The 15765-nt window shown below is 47.1% G+C and overlaps 1 protein-coding gene across 1 annotated transcript in view; it reads left to right on the top strand.

Moving 5' to 3' along the window:
• Positions 1-15765, top strand: part of HPSE2 (heparanase 2 (inactive)) — a 245150-nt gene that overhangs the window by 194097 nt on the left and 35288 nt on the right. Inside the window, exons 8-9 of the mRNA XM_067537226.1 lie at positions 6762-6868; positions 7760-7874. Coding sequence (XP_067393327.1) covers positions 6762-6868; positions 7760-7874 — 222 coding nt within the window. The remainder of the gene's footprint in view (positions 1-6761; positions 6869-7759; positions 7875-15765) is intronic.

Below are 15765 nucleotides of genomic sequence, written 5' to 3'. Positions count from 1 at the left end.
TCCTGTTGCTAGCCAACTCCAGCGGGGCAGCGTAAGTGCCAGGGAAGCTCCCCCCGATAGAGGGACCATTCCCTGCTTGCACCTGGGAGGGGATTTACCAGGGTGAAGGATTTACCAGGTAGTGCTGCTGCTACCACTGTGGAGTCTAAACCGGGCCATGCCCCTCTCTGCCAGTGCCAGACGCTGCGGGAGTGTGTCAGACAAGTGTGAATTGCATCTTCCTTTGAAAGCCTGGCCCCTGCACCCCCTGGCAGAGACCCGCTTGGACCCAGGTCTGACTCTGGACCTGATGTATCCCAGCGTTCAGCGGGCGTGGTCCGGGGGAGGGATGAAGACTGGCCAGGGATCCCTGGCCAAATCGGCGCTGTTCCCAAGGTAAAAAACACGCTGCTCCTCTTCTGTGCATGTGGATCCCACTCCTGGTGCGCTCACGTCCCTGCACAGGAGTTTGGAAATCTTTCTCTCAGCAGTCCACACTAATGCTCTCGCAGGCGCCCCCTGCCCCCAGCCAGTTCCTTCTGACCACCCTGACAGACAGTTGGAACTTGTCCCTGTCCTCCCTTCTTGGTCAGGTAGTTATGTTTAGTACTCAATAGGTAATCTGTTCAACAGTATTTAGAATGAGTTCTTCAGATTCGTTATTTCTGTCCATTGGCATGTTAAATCTATATTTAATAGGTAGCTAGAAGTGCTTGTTATGCCTCAGCCTCATTCTCCAGGCTTTAAATCATGTCTGTTGTGTAGAAGGGTGATTGTTCTGGAAGGCAGACATGATCTATGTTTGTATTTCCTCAGAGAGAGCCATGTAATTCAAAGGGTGTGATTGGGAGAGCATTCAGTGAACACGACCACAAATTTAGAGGATTTAGGCTAAAGACTTTGCTCATGGAAAAAGCCATGGGAGCAACCTCTGATTCTGAAACTTCTTGAGAGCAGGGCACAGTACCCCTTCCCAGTCTAGCCACACATCCAGTGTTCTGAAACTGTCACAAATCATTCCGCACATCAGAGGTTCAAAAAGTCCTCTTAAATCTGGCAAGAGCTTATCTCAGTTTGCAGAGGTCTTGCCAGAGCAATCAGAGACTCCTGCTGCCCACAGGAGAAAGGAGCAGTGCTCTGGAGATCAGTGCCTGTACTGCATAAAGGAAGGATGGAGAAGCACGCAGTGCAGGACTTGCTGTCAGCACTGAGACATTCTGTCCCTCTTGTGCTGAGACTGGCTTCAGCAGGGCCAGCCCTTACACTGGCAGCAAAGCTCACAGTTTCCCCAGCTCAACAGCAAACAGCCCCCAGTGCTTCATGCTTGGCTTCCTTCACTTCGGTACCACGGTGTACCACGCCTGCCTCAAAATGCTCAGTACAGAGAGATGTATTGCCAAAACAAGCAACTTTGAGCACTTCGGCTTCCACTATCACATTGGCAGCATTCCTCAACCACTGAGGCATCTTTTATGGCACAGGAGGACATCAGGATTATTCCTGAGCCAGAGCTGCCTATTTTACAAGCCTCTCCCGCCTCAGTTTCCCCAAGATCTTCAGTGCCGCAACGGACAAAAATACCAGTCATGAGAATTGCTTTAAGATTGCCTGCAACTGGCACCGTGGAGCCTACCACTCCTCATCAAATCGTTTCACCTTGCAGAACAACTCCGCCAATTCAGTGCTTTTCTTCAGCTTCTTCATCAGATACGTCTAGTAGGCAGCTTTCTCCTATCCCAGCTAAGGGACATAAACACCACAGAAACCATCCTTCTCGGGTTTCTACAGTTAGGAGCCCTCACATGATATTCAGTTACCTCCATGGATGTGAGCACCCTGGAATTCTATGCCTTATCCTTATGGATGCAGTCCTGGCAGTTCTGGCCTCCTTGGCATAGTTTGGGTCAACAGTTTCCTACTATCTGCACTTCCAGAGGCAGTTTCTCTACAACAGACTGTCTTCAGTCAACCTGAAAGGGAAAAACAGTTCAAGAGAGTTGGCAGTTTTTCAGAGAGACATTATTAAGGGCACAAGAACATACCATCCCACTGCATAGAAAAGATAGGAAATATGACAAACAACCAGCCTGGCTTAACCAGGAGATCTTCAATGATCTGAAACTCAAAAAAGAATCCTACAAAAAGTGAAAACTAGGCCACTATGAAGGATGAATATAAACATATAACACAAGCATGTAAGGACACAATTAGAAAGGCCAAGGCACAAAATGACAGTAAATTAGCTAGAGACAGAAAGGGTTACAAGAAAACATTCTACAAATACATTAGAAGCAAGAGGAAGACTAAGGACAGGGTAGGCCCATTACTCAACGAGGGGGGGAAACAATAACAGAAAATGTGGAAATGGCAGAAGTGCTAAACTCTCTTGTTTCAAGTTCCAGAGGGGTAGCCGTGTTAGTCTGTATACAGTAAAAACAACGAGAGTCCTGTAGCACTTTAAAGACTAACAAATTTAATGTCTCCAGGCATAAGCTTTCGTGGGCTGTAACCCACTTCATCAGTAGCAGTAAGTGCTACAAACTCTCGTTGTTTTTTCTCCTGTTTCAGTTTTCACCAAAAAGGTTAGTAGCAATTGGACATCTAACACAGTGAGTGCCAGTGAAAATGAAGTAGGATGTGAGGCTAAAATAGGGAAAGAACAAGTTAAAAATTACTTAGACAAGTTAGATGTCTTCAAGTCACCAGGACCTGACGAAATGCAACCTAGCATCCTCAAGAAGCTGACTGAGCAGATATCTGAGTCATTAGTGATTATCTTCGAAAAGTAATGGAAGATGGGAGAGATTCCAGAGGACTGGAAAAGGGCAAATATAGTGCAACTCTATAAAAAAGGGAATAAGGATGACCTAGGGAATTACAAACCAGTCAGATTAATTTCTGTACCCAGAAAGATAATGGAGCAAATAATTAAGCAATCAATTTGTAAAAACTTAGATGATGACAAAGTGGTAATTAACAGTCAACATGGATTTGTCAAGACAGTGTAACAAGCCTTGTGGATGGGGGAAAGTGGTAGATATACCACATCTTGACTTTAGTAAGGCTTTTGATACTACTTTGCATGACCTTTTCATAAACAAACTAGGGAAATACAACCTAGATGGAGCTACTATAAGGTGGGTACATAACTGATTGGAAAACCGTTCCCAGAGAGTAGTTATCAGTGGTTCACAGTCAAGCTGGAAGAGCATATTGAGTGGGGTCCTGCAGGGATCAGTTCTGGGTCTAGTTCTGTTCACTATCTTCATTAATGATTTAGATAATGGCATAGAGAGTACACTTATGAAGTTTGCAGATGATACCAAGCTGGAATGGGTTGCAAGTACTTTAGAAGATATGATTAAAATTCAAAATGATGGGCAAACTGGAGAAATGATCTGAAGTAAATAGGATGAAATTTAATAAGAACAAATGCAAAGTACTCCACTTAGGAAGGAACAATCAGTTGCACACATACAAAATGGGTAATGATTGCCTCGGAAGGAGTACTGCAGAAAAGGATCCGGGGGTCATAGTGGATCACAAGCTAAATATGAGTCAATAGTGTAACACTGTTGCAAAAAAAACCCAAACATCATTCTGGGATGTATTAGCAGGAGTGTTGTAAGCAAGACACGAGAAGTAATTTTTCTGCTCTACTCTGTGCTGATTAGGCCTCAACTGGAGTATTGTATCCAGTTCTGGGCACCACATTTCAGGAAAGATGTGGACAAATTGGAGAAAGTCAAGAGAAGAGCAACAAAATGATTAAAGATCTGGAAAACATGACCTATGAGGGAAGATTGAAAAAAAAAAGGGGGGGGGGGTGAGTTGCTTAGTCTGGAGAAGAGAAGACTGAGAGGGGACATGATAACAGTTTTCAAGTACATAAAAGGTTGTTATAAAGAGAAGGAAAAATGTTGTTCTCTTTACCTCTGAGGATTGGACAAGAAGCAATGGACTTAAATTTCAGCAAGGGCAGTTGAAGTTGGACATTAGGAAAAATTTTCTAACTGTCAGGGCAGTTAAGCAGTGGAATAAATTGCCGAGGGAAGTTGTGGAATCTCCATCACTGGAGATTTTTAGGAGCAGGTTAGACAAACACCTGTCAGGAATGGTCTAGATAATACTTAGTCCTGCCCTGAGTGCAGGGGACTGGACTAGATGACCTCTCAAGGTCCCTTCCAGTCCTGTGATTCTATGATAATCTTTTCTCCCCAAAAATCATTGGTTATAGTCTCTATTTTGAGGAAGAAGGAGAACCACGCACCCATAATGAACCTTCTACTACAGAACATTTTGCCTTTTCCTATGAGGCCCTAGTATCTTTTGTTCCTTCAACTGTAGATGATGTTACAGCTTTTCAGGAACTTCTAAAGAGGATGGCAGAGACTTTAGAAATTCCTCTTGAACTTGTGCAGGAAGAGTCATAGAAACTGTTTGATATCCTCCAACCTAATACTCAAAATAAGATAGCTCTGCCTATTAAAGAAGGTATCCTTGAACCAGCTAAGGAGATATGGGCAACAGCACCTTCTATTTTGGCAACATCTAAATAAGCAGATCGAAAATATCAAGTTCCTTCCTTTTATACTCATCCAGCTCCATCTTCATTGGTAATCACTGATGTTAATAATAAATCCAAGCAGCTTTCAAGAGCTACTCCAAAAGAGAATGAAACAAAATAAGTGGATCTTTACAGGAGAAAGATTTATTCCTTGACCTCCCTTTAAGTTAGAATTTCCAGTTATCAAGTAATGTAGGCCAAATATCATTACATACAATGGGACAGAGTGGCAAACTTTCAAGATAAACTCCCTTCCGAATTAAAGAAGAGTTTCCTTCCTTCTGCTCTGAAGGCATGTTAATTGCTAAAACTTCTTTGCCAGCAGCACTGGACTTAGTGGATACCGGGGCTTGGCAATGGCTGTGGGTGTTGTCATGAGGAAAGATTCTTGGCTTTCCACATCAGGTCTCCCTAAAGAGGTCCAACTCCAGTACAGCACCTGCCTTTGGAAGGTCAGAAACTTTCTAATTCCATGATGATGGATATGTTACATTCTTGAAAGAATTCCAGAGCCACTTGAAGATCCTGGGCCTGTACACTCTCTCTTTTAAAAGAAACCAGTAGAGACCCCACCTCTGTTTCCTAAACAGAGACCTCAGCCTTCCACTGCTGGCTGTGTTTCCCATCAAATGTCCTCCTTTAAGCAGGTTAGACAGGTTAGGCAAGGACAAAGATTCCAGAAGAAGAAATTGTTGGGCAATTCCATAGCGATTTATTGTATAAACAGATGGGGTGGACATAGAGCGGGATAAGATCTGTCCCTCTGTCAAGAAGCCATCCTAGCAGTGAGTGGGGCACCCTGTCACAGAAGGATTGCCATTTTATGTGCTTCCTCCTAGAAGCTGGCATGTAACCCTCGAGGAGATGCAAGGTGGCTTGTGAGTCCTTCAGCATATGGAGGGCCTCACCCTCCTTAGAAATGAACAATGCAACTTCTTCAAAAGGCTGTGGTTTTTAGAAGTGGTCTTGATGAGCACCCTGGCCCATAAAAGATTCATTAGATCACATAAATGTCTTGGAACTAAGAGTGGTTTGATTAGTCTGCAAGTCTTTTCTTCCAGTAATAAAAGGTGTATCGGTTCAATTTTTGGCTGTGAACTGTATTAAAAAGGCCTATGAGGTCAATAAACAGAGTCTTTCCATGAACCCTTCAGCTCTTTTGACCAGAGCACCAGCGTCTTCAATGGCATGCTTCAGCAAAGTTCCTCTGATGGAAGTGCGTAGCAGCCATGTGTTCATCAGTTCATACATCTACTAGCCACTACTGATTAGAGACTTCATCAAGGGGGAACACTCAAGTTGGAAGAGTGGTCCTTCAGTCTTTCTTCAGATGAACTCCTAGCTCCCACCACAAAGAGTCGAGCTGCTAGCTAGTCACCATGAGGGGATCACATGCACAGGATGTCGAAAAAGAAAGAGCAGTTACTTGTCTTGCAGTAACTGGTTCTTAGAGATGGGGATGTGCATGTGGATCTCATGACTCACCCTCCATCCCCACAGTGTGGAGTTTCATCCTTCAGGCCCTGGGTGCTGAAGGAACTGGCTGGCGGTTGGGGTTGCCCTTCCTGCAATGCTCTCAGGATGGGGAGCACGAGGGCCTGAGAGTTGCATGTGTGACCCCTAGTGGACGCTGCTGAGAGAAAAATGTCCAAACTCCTGTACAGGGCCACGAGTACATCACCAGTGGGATCCACGTGCGCAGATCCTCCTGAAGAGCAACAGTAGCTGTCAGGTAAGCAAGCTTTTTTTCAGGAACAGGCTACTGAGCCTGCAGGATAGGGGATCTCTACTGGGGAGTTTTAGCAGAATCCATCAGAGGCAGGGCAACCACCTCTCCAATTAGGGGTGGGTATTCCTGAGTGCTCCCTCTGCGCATCACTGATCTGCCCTGTCAGGACTGGAAATGGCAGCTACTGCAGCTGCTGCCTCTCTGTTCCTTTGAGAGGGGCTGAATTAGCCACTTTCTGATGCACTTTTATACCCTCTGCCTTGTCAGGCAGGTTGATGATCCAGCTACTCTTTGGCATGCCCGCTGGCTCAGCCAGATGCTGTATTCCCCTTCCTGACACTGTGGCATCTCAGCCAGAGTAGATCAAGCTGCTGCTGTACAATCTCATGTTGTTACCAAACTCATGCCAGTTCGATAACTTGCACCATCACCCCTGCAGCAGAGGAAAGGGATGACACTCTCCTGCTCTTTTTGTTTTGTGAACAGGTAGTAAATACCTATACACCTGGGAAGAAGATTTGGCTGGAAGGTATTGGAGCCACCTCAGCTGGAGGCATGAACAATCTCTCGGATTCCTATGCTGCTGGTTTCCTGTGAGTTGGACTGAGGGGGCATGGGAATCACACACCCTCTTACAGGAGGTGGCACATTGCAGTGTGCATGGCAGCTGCCTGCATCTGAGAGCATGTTCACACCTCTGCCTAAGAGCTCCTCTTCACTGCTCCGTCACACCAACAGAAATCCTGAGCAGCTCCACTTACTCCAGTGGAGTCGCTCTGGATTAACAGCAGTGTAAATGAGATAAGAATCTGGTCCATCGTCTTTCCCCCCCTCCTGGCATGGTAAGTGTCTAAGGCCTTGTCTACACTAGCACTTATGCTGGCAAAACTTTTGTCGTTCAGGGGTGTGAAAAAAACATACCGAGTGACATATGTTTTGTGGTCATAAGCGCTTGTGTGGACAGCATTATGTCGGCAGGAGACACTTGCCCAGCGACAGAGCTACTGCCACTCATTTAGGTGGTTTTAGGATGTCAGCGAGAGAACTCTCTCCCATCGACATAACGCAGTTCTGACAGCGGCACAGCTGTACTGAGACAGCTGTGCTGCTGTAAGTGTTAAGTGTAGACTAGCCCTAAGAAATGCAGAAGGGAAATAGGAACACCCAGACACCCACCCATGCACACATCATGTGTAAGGAGTAGGGAGAAATGCTAGGTATCCAGTTTGTAAAAATTTCTAAAATCCTTCAGTTCATCTGTTTGGATCAAGAAAGGGCTAGACATGGCGACTGCCTTAACGATCCAGTGGAACTGCGACATTAACACATTCCTATATTACCTTCCACTGGAGCTACTACACAGAGCAAACTTCTGGAGGGTGGCCCTTGGGACAGAAACATGCCTTTGAGGGTTTCTCTGCCAGTCGCTCAGCAAGTGGGGCTCCTTCTACCCCCTACTGACACAGCTCTCTTCCTGTTTCTAGCTGGCTGAACACCTTGGGAATGTTGGCCAATCAGGGCATTGATGTGGTGATGCGACACTCGTTTTTTGACCATGGACATAATCACCTTGTGGACCAGAACTTTAACCCTTTGCCGGTAGGTCTGTGAGAACTCCTGCTCTGTGTCTGTCTGTCACTGATCTGTCACACACACCCACACCCCTGTCTCTGTGATTCACCTCCTCGACCCTTTGAAGTGGAGTGGATTTTCTCTTCCCTTTCCTGTTACCAGTTAGTAAATTAGAGAGAGAAGTTCTTGTTTTCTGTGCCCTGGACCCGTTTCACAGACTCTTGGCTTCACCACAAAAACAATCCTGTGTGCAGTCGAGAATCCACTTCTCCTTGTGGCCTGTTTGAACTCCGCTTGAAAATGAATTGTTCCAGATCGGTTTCTTTCAATGCTAATAGGAGACATTAGTTAATGTCAAACACAACATGTTGAAAGCAGATGGGGCAGCTTTACCTCTGGAGCCAAAACTATCCAAATAAGAGACTCTGTGGGACCCAAGAGGGTGAACTTGAGACGGTGGCTAACACTGCTGGCTAATCACGGGAGACATGGGCAGGCAGAAGAGTACATACAGCACAGCACTTCGAGGGGCCCTGCCCGCTGCAGATGGGGAGCAAGGGGACTGCCCAAAAGAGAGACCTGGGTTCAGAAGGAAGGGGAAGTGTCATAGAAACACACTCAAAGTGAAGGGACTAGATCTCCAGAGACCCCTGGGCCCAGGGTATCGGGGTTGGAATCTCAATGCCTGATTTTAGTTTATATAGAAATGAAGACAAAAGACATTCATGGCTTCGCAGAGCAGTTCCCATCAATTCAGTGCAAAATCTGTCATTTGTAGCTCTTCAAAAAGACTTAGGCAGCTGTGGTTCCAAGTGCACAGAGCTCTAATAAAGAAACCGTATGTAAAACTGCTTTAAAAGTGGCAGATTTTCTTTTCATCTTTTTTCAGTCTAATAAATTCTGCACCTTGTAAGTGGAGAACTTGGCAAAGCAGAGAGGTGTTCTGTATCTTCACTGAAAGGAATTTACAGGGCTGGTCCAGGGTACCAATCTGACAGACGCTGCCAGCAGGCCCTTGGAATGTGGAATGGAGATCTGGGAATCATAAGGGCAGCCACTTCAGAGAGTTATGCATTTGATAACAAAATCCTGCCAATAAAAACCTGTGGATTTTACATTGTGCTGAGATCTCAGGGAGAGTCAATGAGGGGTCAAAGCCTCCATGAACTGTGTTTTACAGTTGTCTCCTAGCTGATCAGCTGTTGAATCATGCACCTCTGTTCTCGCATCATCAGGCATCAGGAGAAGACATTGGAGGTGTCACTGTTTCCATGTTTTAGATTGTTTCTCCCAAATTCATTCTGTGAGTAATAGCAAAGAGTGAATCACTAAATCAGAGGGGAGTGCAGTTCCATATGCATGCATTCTCAGCTCCCCTGTAAACTTCACAATGGGTTCCTGGCTCTAGGAGGCCGCACCAACACACCCTAAAGTGACCAAATAGATCCCTCTTGACTGGAGTCAGGCTCCCTGTTCATTCATCCTTGAATCTTGTTTGAAATAAAACTGGCTCCTGGGGCAAATGTTGGAGGGTTTTCCACTGAAGACCTAGTTCCCCTCGTCAAGCCTCAGAATTCCATCCCCAGGTGACTCCAGGGCCTTTCCAGATTCAAGTTGAGAAGATTGTCTTCTACAGCCCAGAACCTGACTTATTCTAAGGTCTAGATAGCAATGTGCACGTGGCCACTAGCCAGCGTGAGCAGGGAGTAACTGCCTTGAGGAGCTCTCTACAGAGGTTTAGATGGTGTGAGGTTATCAGCAGGATTAAAGCCAGTGGCTTCAGTGGCAGGAGTTACAGGAATAAACCCATGTCTGTTACAGGCAGCAGAGGACTTTAACATGGATTTTACTGCCATTTTAAAGATAATTCTTGTAATAAAGTAAGTGAGCTGCCATCCCTCTTGGAGTAACTGCTTATTCCCTCTCCCACGTGCTTCAGAATTAATTCATTTCCCATGCTCCTACATCATGTTCCTGAATAGATTCTAATGTATGCTTTGTAACATAATGTCTTTTCACCCCTGTGGTTGAAAGAAAGAACCCAGGGCAGGTGAAAATTGTTAAAGAGTTTTAAAGCTGCAGACATGAAAAAACCCAGCAAGACCAGATTTTGACATGGTTGTAGGTGCAGCGGCTGCTATTTTCCCGTGGGAGCTATCAGCAAGATGAAAGCAGCTCAATGTACCTGTGCTGGGTAGCTGCGATGTGAAATATAATCCTCTTGTTAGCTGCCATGACAAAGACTTTTCCACATGCAGCCTTTGTGTGAGTCAGCTGGCTGCTGAGAGAAGTGCAACATCAACTGCAGGATCAATCAGTGTGAATCGGGCTGGCTGGTTGTCAGCTGGCTGAGAACTTGGGCTGAGTTCTCAGGAGGAACACTTTTCTTCTTTTCTTTCCAGGCCACTGCAGATCCAGGCTTGTCAGATAAGAGTGCTGTGTGCTTCAGACTTTACAGCCCCTCGGATGCTTACTGAAGATGATACTTGACAACAGAGCTCCTTTGCCCATCTTATGTGCTGTTCTCAAGTAGCTGTGCTTCCCGTTAAGATCCAGGGATAAGATAGTGATCCTAACATTCTTACCTTTCACCTGTCATTCTGCAGAGTATCAAATATAAAAGCAAACATGTTATAATTATCTGCTAGGTACATGCAAAATATTATTACAACTGACACAATGGAACTCATAATTTAAAATCCTTGAATCAGGACATCACACAGCTCAGCCACATTGCACATTCTGTCTATATTACATCATTACATTTATTAGCACAAACAGGCCTTTCAAATATGGGACATGAAGCCTATAGGCAGCTTTGAGAACTACTGGAATGAAAGCAACAGCACTGGCCTGATTGGCATAGTTGTGGGAATCTTAACTTCTGAATTTCCTGACGGATGAGCATGTATTTCAGCTCTCCTCCCGGGGGCTTGGGATGCAATGTTTGCAGGAAAGACAAAGGGAAAGGGGCTGTTCCTCTTTCTGCAGGATGATTTTTGCCAGCATGGGGACTGTGCACTAAAATCAGCAAGGAAAATCTCTCAAGTTGGCCTTGTAAAGAAAACACTCCTTCCCTGGCCACTCTTGCTGTGTCATTTCAGTAAAGTATGTGTGGGAAATGCTCCTCCCCAGCATTGTCAGCATTTCTGCAACTTGGAGAGGTCCATGTATTTGCTGAGACTAACCACTCACCTAGCACAAAGTTCTTAACTTAGGCTGCTTCTCAGGTAACTGCAAAAAGAATTCAGAGTAATTATTTGAAGTGGAAGCCGCATTATTCTCCACTCACCAGACTCCAGTGGCTGCACAGATCTGTCTCAGTTTTTTCAGAAAAAATCAGCCCTGGGTTGCAGTCAGGCCTGAAAATCTCCTATCCCAAGAGGGGTTTCTAGAGAAAGTTAGAAGCCGCCAAGAGCAGGGGTTTTAACTGCTCACCCACCTCAACTATAGCAGCATGACCCACAGCACGGCAGAGACTGCTCTGCTACGGGTGCTACAGTCCCCTCTTTCCCGGGAAGGTTGTCTGATGCTGGGTTGTCATGCAGATGAGACAGTTGTGTCTCAGGTTCTGACTCAGGAAAGCACGTAAGAATGTGCTTAGCTTTAGACATGCAAGTAGTCCCATAAGTTAAGCACATCCTGAAATGCTTTGCTGGATGTGTGTTCTGGGAGTAGTTTGTGGTAGTGAAGCAGTGCTGGGCAGAGGGCAGTGCTGTGTGGTGTTCAACACTAGACACTTGTGTATTGGTTATGCAGAGAGCAGACAGCGTCTCACAGTGCCTCTGTTATTGAGGAGGGAAAGCAGCTTTTGGCCATCATCAAGGCAGCTGGAACTGCTGCTAGGGCCATTGGGCAGCCCTGCCCGCTGGAGAAATCAGTGGGTTGAGGGTGACTTAGTCCACCACCATGCACCATGTCAGACTCTGGCGGCCATGCTGAGCTTCCTGTGCTGTTCTGTAGGGGGAAGTCAGTGGCTGTTGTCTTTTGCTAAGGAAATCTGATCGTCTAACACACATCTCAAACGACATGTTGGTTTGGTGTACACAAGTGATTGGGCTTGATGCAGAGATAATAGATTGAGGTTCTCTGACTCTGTAATCCAGGAGGTCAGACTAAAAGGTCTAATGGCCCCTTCTGGCCTTAAAATCAACAAATCTCAAGATCTGTAATCCCGTGGGACCCTGAGGTGGGTGTTTTGTGTGACATTGGCGTGTTTTCCTGCTTGGGCAGTGACAAGACCCACGTTGGGCACACGCGTGTGTCACTCTTGGGATTTTGGTGCTGTGTGGTGTGTGTGAGACGGAATCTTTACAGATATATCACATAGATAACACACACATATGGACTCTCCTCACTTACATTTTTTCTTAAAAAACAGTCCTGATTCAGTAAGTTTATTTTGTTGGCGAGTTTCACATGATGCCAACAAAATAAAGGGGGTAGGGCCCAGCCCCACATGATGGTCTCCCCCCTGCTTCCTGCTGCTCACTGTAGGAAATCACCTGATCTCTTGGTGTGGCTCATTCAGGAATCAGGCTGGACTAGTCCCAGGCCCTCCAGCCTTTCAGGGGCCAATCTCCCTGATACCTTGCCCACCCCAGGGCAAGCCGTACATGAGGGAATGCTTAATTCTTCATCAAGTGCTTGCTCATGTGGATTCCAATTAGGTGTGCGCGCACTGCGTGCACAGGCGTCAGAAGGTTTTTTCCCCCTAGCAGCACTTGTTGGGTCATTGCAGGTGCCCCCTGGAGCGGCGCCTCCATGGCGCTGTATATAGGGCCCTGCTGACCCCCCACCTCCTCAGTTCCTTCTTACCATCCGTGATGGTCATTGGAGCGTCTTGTCTCTCTGTCTGGCAAACATCCCTCTAGCAGAGAAGAAAGAAGAAAAGTTGTACATAGTTTTTAGTTAGCATTAATTATAGTTCAGTTTAATTTGGGGGGTTTCCCCTACAATACCCTTCCCCTCAGGCTCAGGGCATACCTCGGTCCCACGTGTTTAAACCGAGCAGGACCTGCCAAAAACCAATGCCAAGAGGAGACCCACACGATTCGTGTTTAAATGCCTGGGAGAGACACACTAAGTAGACAGGTGCAAGATCTGCAGGGGCTTCTGGCCGCGGACCAAGAAAGACTGGAGTGTGAGATTTAAACACCACCTTATGGGGGCAGCACTTCGCCCCCAGCCAAGTTCTAACTCAGCACCCAGCACATCAGTACGGAGTGCGCTGGCCTGGGTGAGAGAGGCTTTGGCGCTGAAGCGAGACTTGGCCCCGAGGGAGCCCAGGCACTGTCACACTCCAGCACCAAAGACCCAGCACTGCTCACATTCCCCAGTGCCATAGAAGAAGTGGAAGAAGTCGGACAGGTGTGCTCTCTGACTCTGAAGTCCACTGGGAAAGAGGAGACCCAGGTGCATCCCACACCAGGACACCCAGCGCTTTCTCCACTGGGACTGGCACTGTTCACTACAGCACCTCAGAGGGTTCCGTCGAGTCCAGTGCTGTTGAATTCACCTGACAGGGAGAGCCACAAATGGTAGCTGCACTCACCTTCAACCCCAGACACCTTTGAGGCAGCGTGGGACTTAATTGCCATGACAGCCCCGCAGTCCCCGCCAGAAGGGAGGAGCAGGAGATAAGACCTCTGGCACTGCAGTCCATCATGGTGCTGTCTAGACGCAAATTGGTTATGACTCAACACCAGTCGCCCTTGCCCCAGCTCGCTCCCCAGAGCCGCACCATTCGGCGCCACCATGGTCTCTGTGATCTGAGTCCTGGTCATCGGGCTCAGGGGCAGAGTCCTACATGTCCAGGCGCAGTGGTCACCGGTCACACAGGCATGACCAGAGCAAGAGCAAGGGCCAAACCTGCCTATGGGATCATGGCAGGCTCTGTGGCAGGTGCTGCCACAATGGCTCTTTTGGACCTCTTGGGTTTATCATCAGACCTTCGGCATCATGTCCATCTCCCTGCACTGTGTCCTTGGCTATAGCAATGAGGAGATGCTCTAGGCTACAGGTGTCTGGCCTTCCACCGGAGGTGCAACAGACAATACAGGACCTGTCGTTTGAGGGTTCAGGGTTATTCTCAGAGCAAACTGACTCCAAGTTGCACAGCCTGAAAAACTCTAGCGTGACCCTCAACACCCTAGGCATGCATACTCCAAGCACCTAAAGGAAGCAGTTTAGACCTCAGCCTACCACTCGATTTTACCATGGCCAGAGGCAAGAGTACTCCAGAAAGAGGGGCAGGATCAATAGGCGTAGAACACCTCAATTTCAGCCTAACCAGGGCCAGAGCTCGGTGAGACAGCCGTCAATAATTCCCTCCCTGGATCCAGACTGGTATGCCGCCCTCGACCTAAAGGATGCTTGTTTTCACGTTATGATAACCCTGTCTCACAGATAGTTCCTCAGGTTTATGGTAAACTGTGTTCACTATCAATTTATAATCCTCCCCTCTGGTCTGTCAGCAGCCCCAAGAGTGTACACCAAGTGTATGGCAGTGGTGGCCACCTTCCTGAGGAAGCATCAGCTGCAAGTGTTCCCATATTTGAATGATTGGCTAGTCAGGGGCCGTTCCAGAGAACAAGTTTGCATCGCCTATTCCATTCATCTGGAGGCATCTTACCTTTTGGGAGTCCATAACGTACTGGCGGATCGTCTCAGCAGATCCTCCACAATCATGAATGGTCCATCTGTCCAGATATCCTATATGACATCTTCCAAAGGTGGGGAGTTCCCCAAGTGGACCTGTTCGTGACTTGGCTCAACAGGAAGTGTCAGCAGTTGTGCTCCTTCCAGAGCCACAGTCCAGGCTCGATCACGGATGCATTTCTCTTTTCTTGGGGGCAACATCTGATGTACGCATTTCCCCCGTTTCCACTGGTCCACAAGGTCCTTCTCAAGATCAGAAGGGAGAGGGTGTCAGTTATCCTGATAGCCCCAGCCTGGCCTTGGCAGCATTGGTATATGACACTGCAGGACCTGTCGGTGATGACGCCCATTGCTTTACCAGGATCACATCCCGCAGGATTACGGTCGCCTCCGGCAACCCAACCTTGAGTCCCTTCACCTCACAGCATGGAAGCTCATGGTTAAACCTCAGGGAGTCTGCATGTTCGGGCCCCATCAGGGAAGTCCTTCTAGGTAGCAGGAAGCCTTCTACCAGGGCGACGTATTTAGCCAAGTGGAAGAGGTTCTCCATCTGGGCAGCGCAGAAAGATACTCCCCCAATGCAAGCATTGCCGCCCTTCATATTGGACTATCTGCTGCATTTGAAGCAACTAGAGCTGGCAGTATCATCCATTAAGGTTCTCCTGGTGGCAATATCTGTGTTTCACCTGGGCACTGTTGGGAGGTCATTGTTCACAGATCCAATGGTGAACCGTTTTCTCAAGGGGCTAGATAGGCTTTACCCACAGGCCTGCCATCCGATACCTGCTTGGGACCTTAACTTAGTCCTTACAAATCTTAAGGACTCCCGTTCAAACTCTTTAGTGTCCTGTTCACTCTTGTTTCATTCTTGGAAGGTAGCATTTCTGGTCACGATCACCTCAGCCAGACAAGTTTCTGAGCTGAAGGCTCTGATGTCCGATCCACCATACACAGTCTTCTACCAGGACAAAGGTGCAGTTGGGACCACCTCTGGACTTCCTACCTAAAGTGGTGTCCCAGTTTCATATGAGTCAGGATATCTTCCTGCCAGTCTTCTTTCCTAAACCGCATGCCAGTAGTAGGGAACAGAACCTCCATTCCCTAGATGTTAGAAGGGCACTGGCTTTCTACAAAGAGAGGACTAAGCCATTCTGTAAGTCAAACCAACACTTTGTTTTAGTAGCAGATAGGATGAAAGGCCTACCCATCTCATCCCAAAGGATCTCATCTTGGATCACTTCCTGCATCAGAATTTGCT

Source organism: Emydura macquarii, unplaced genomic scaffold, assembly GCF_026122565.2.
Source record: "Emydura macquarii macquarii isolate MOO-44397 ecotype Brisbane River unplaced genomic scaffold, CSIRO-AGI_Emac_v2 contig_3692, whole genome shotgun sequence".
Lineage (NCBI taxonomy): Eukaryota > Metazoa > Chordata > Testudines > Chelidae > Emydura > Emydura macquarii.
This window is presented reverse-complemented; position numbering and strand designations above follow the sequence as displayed.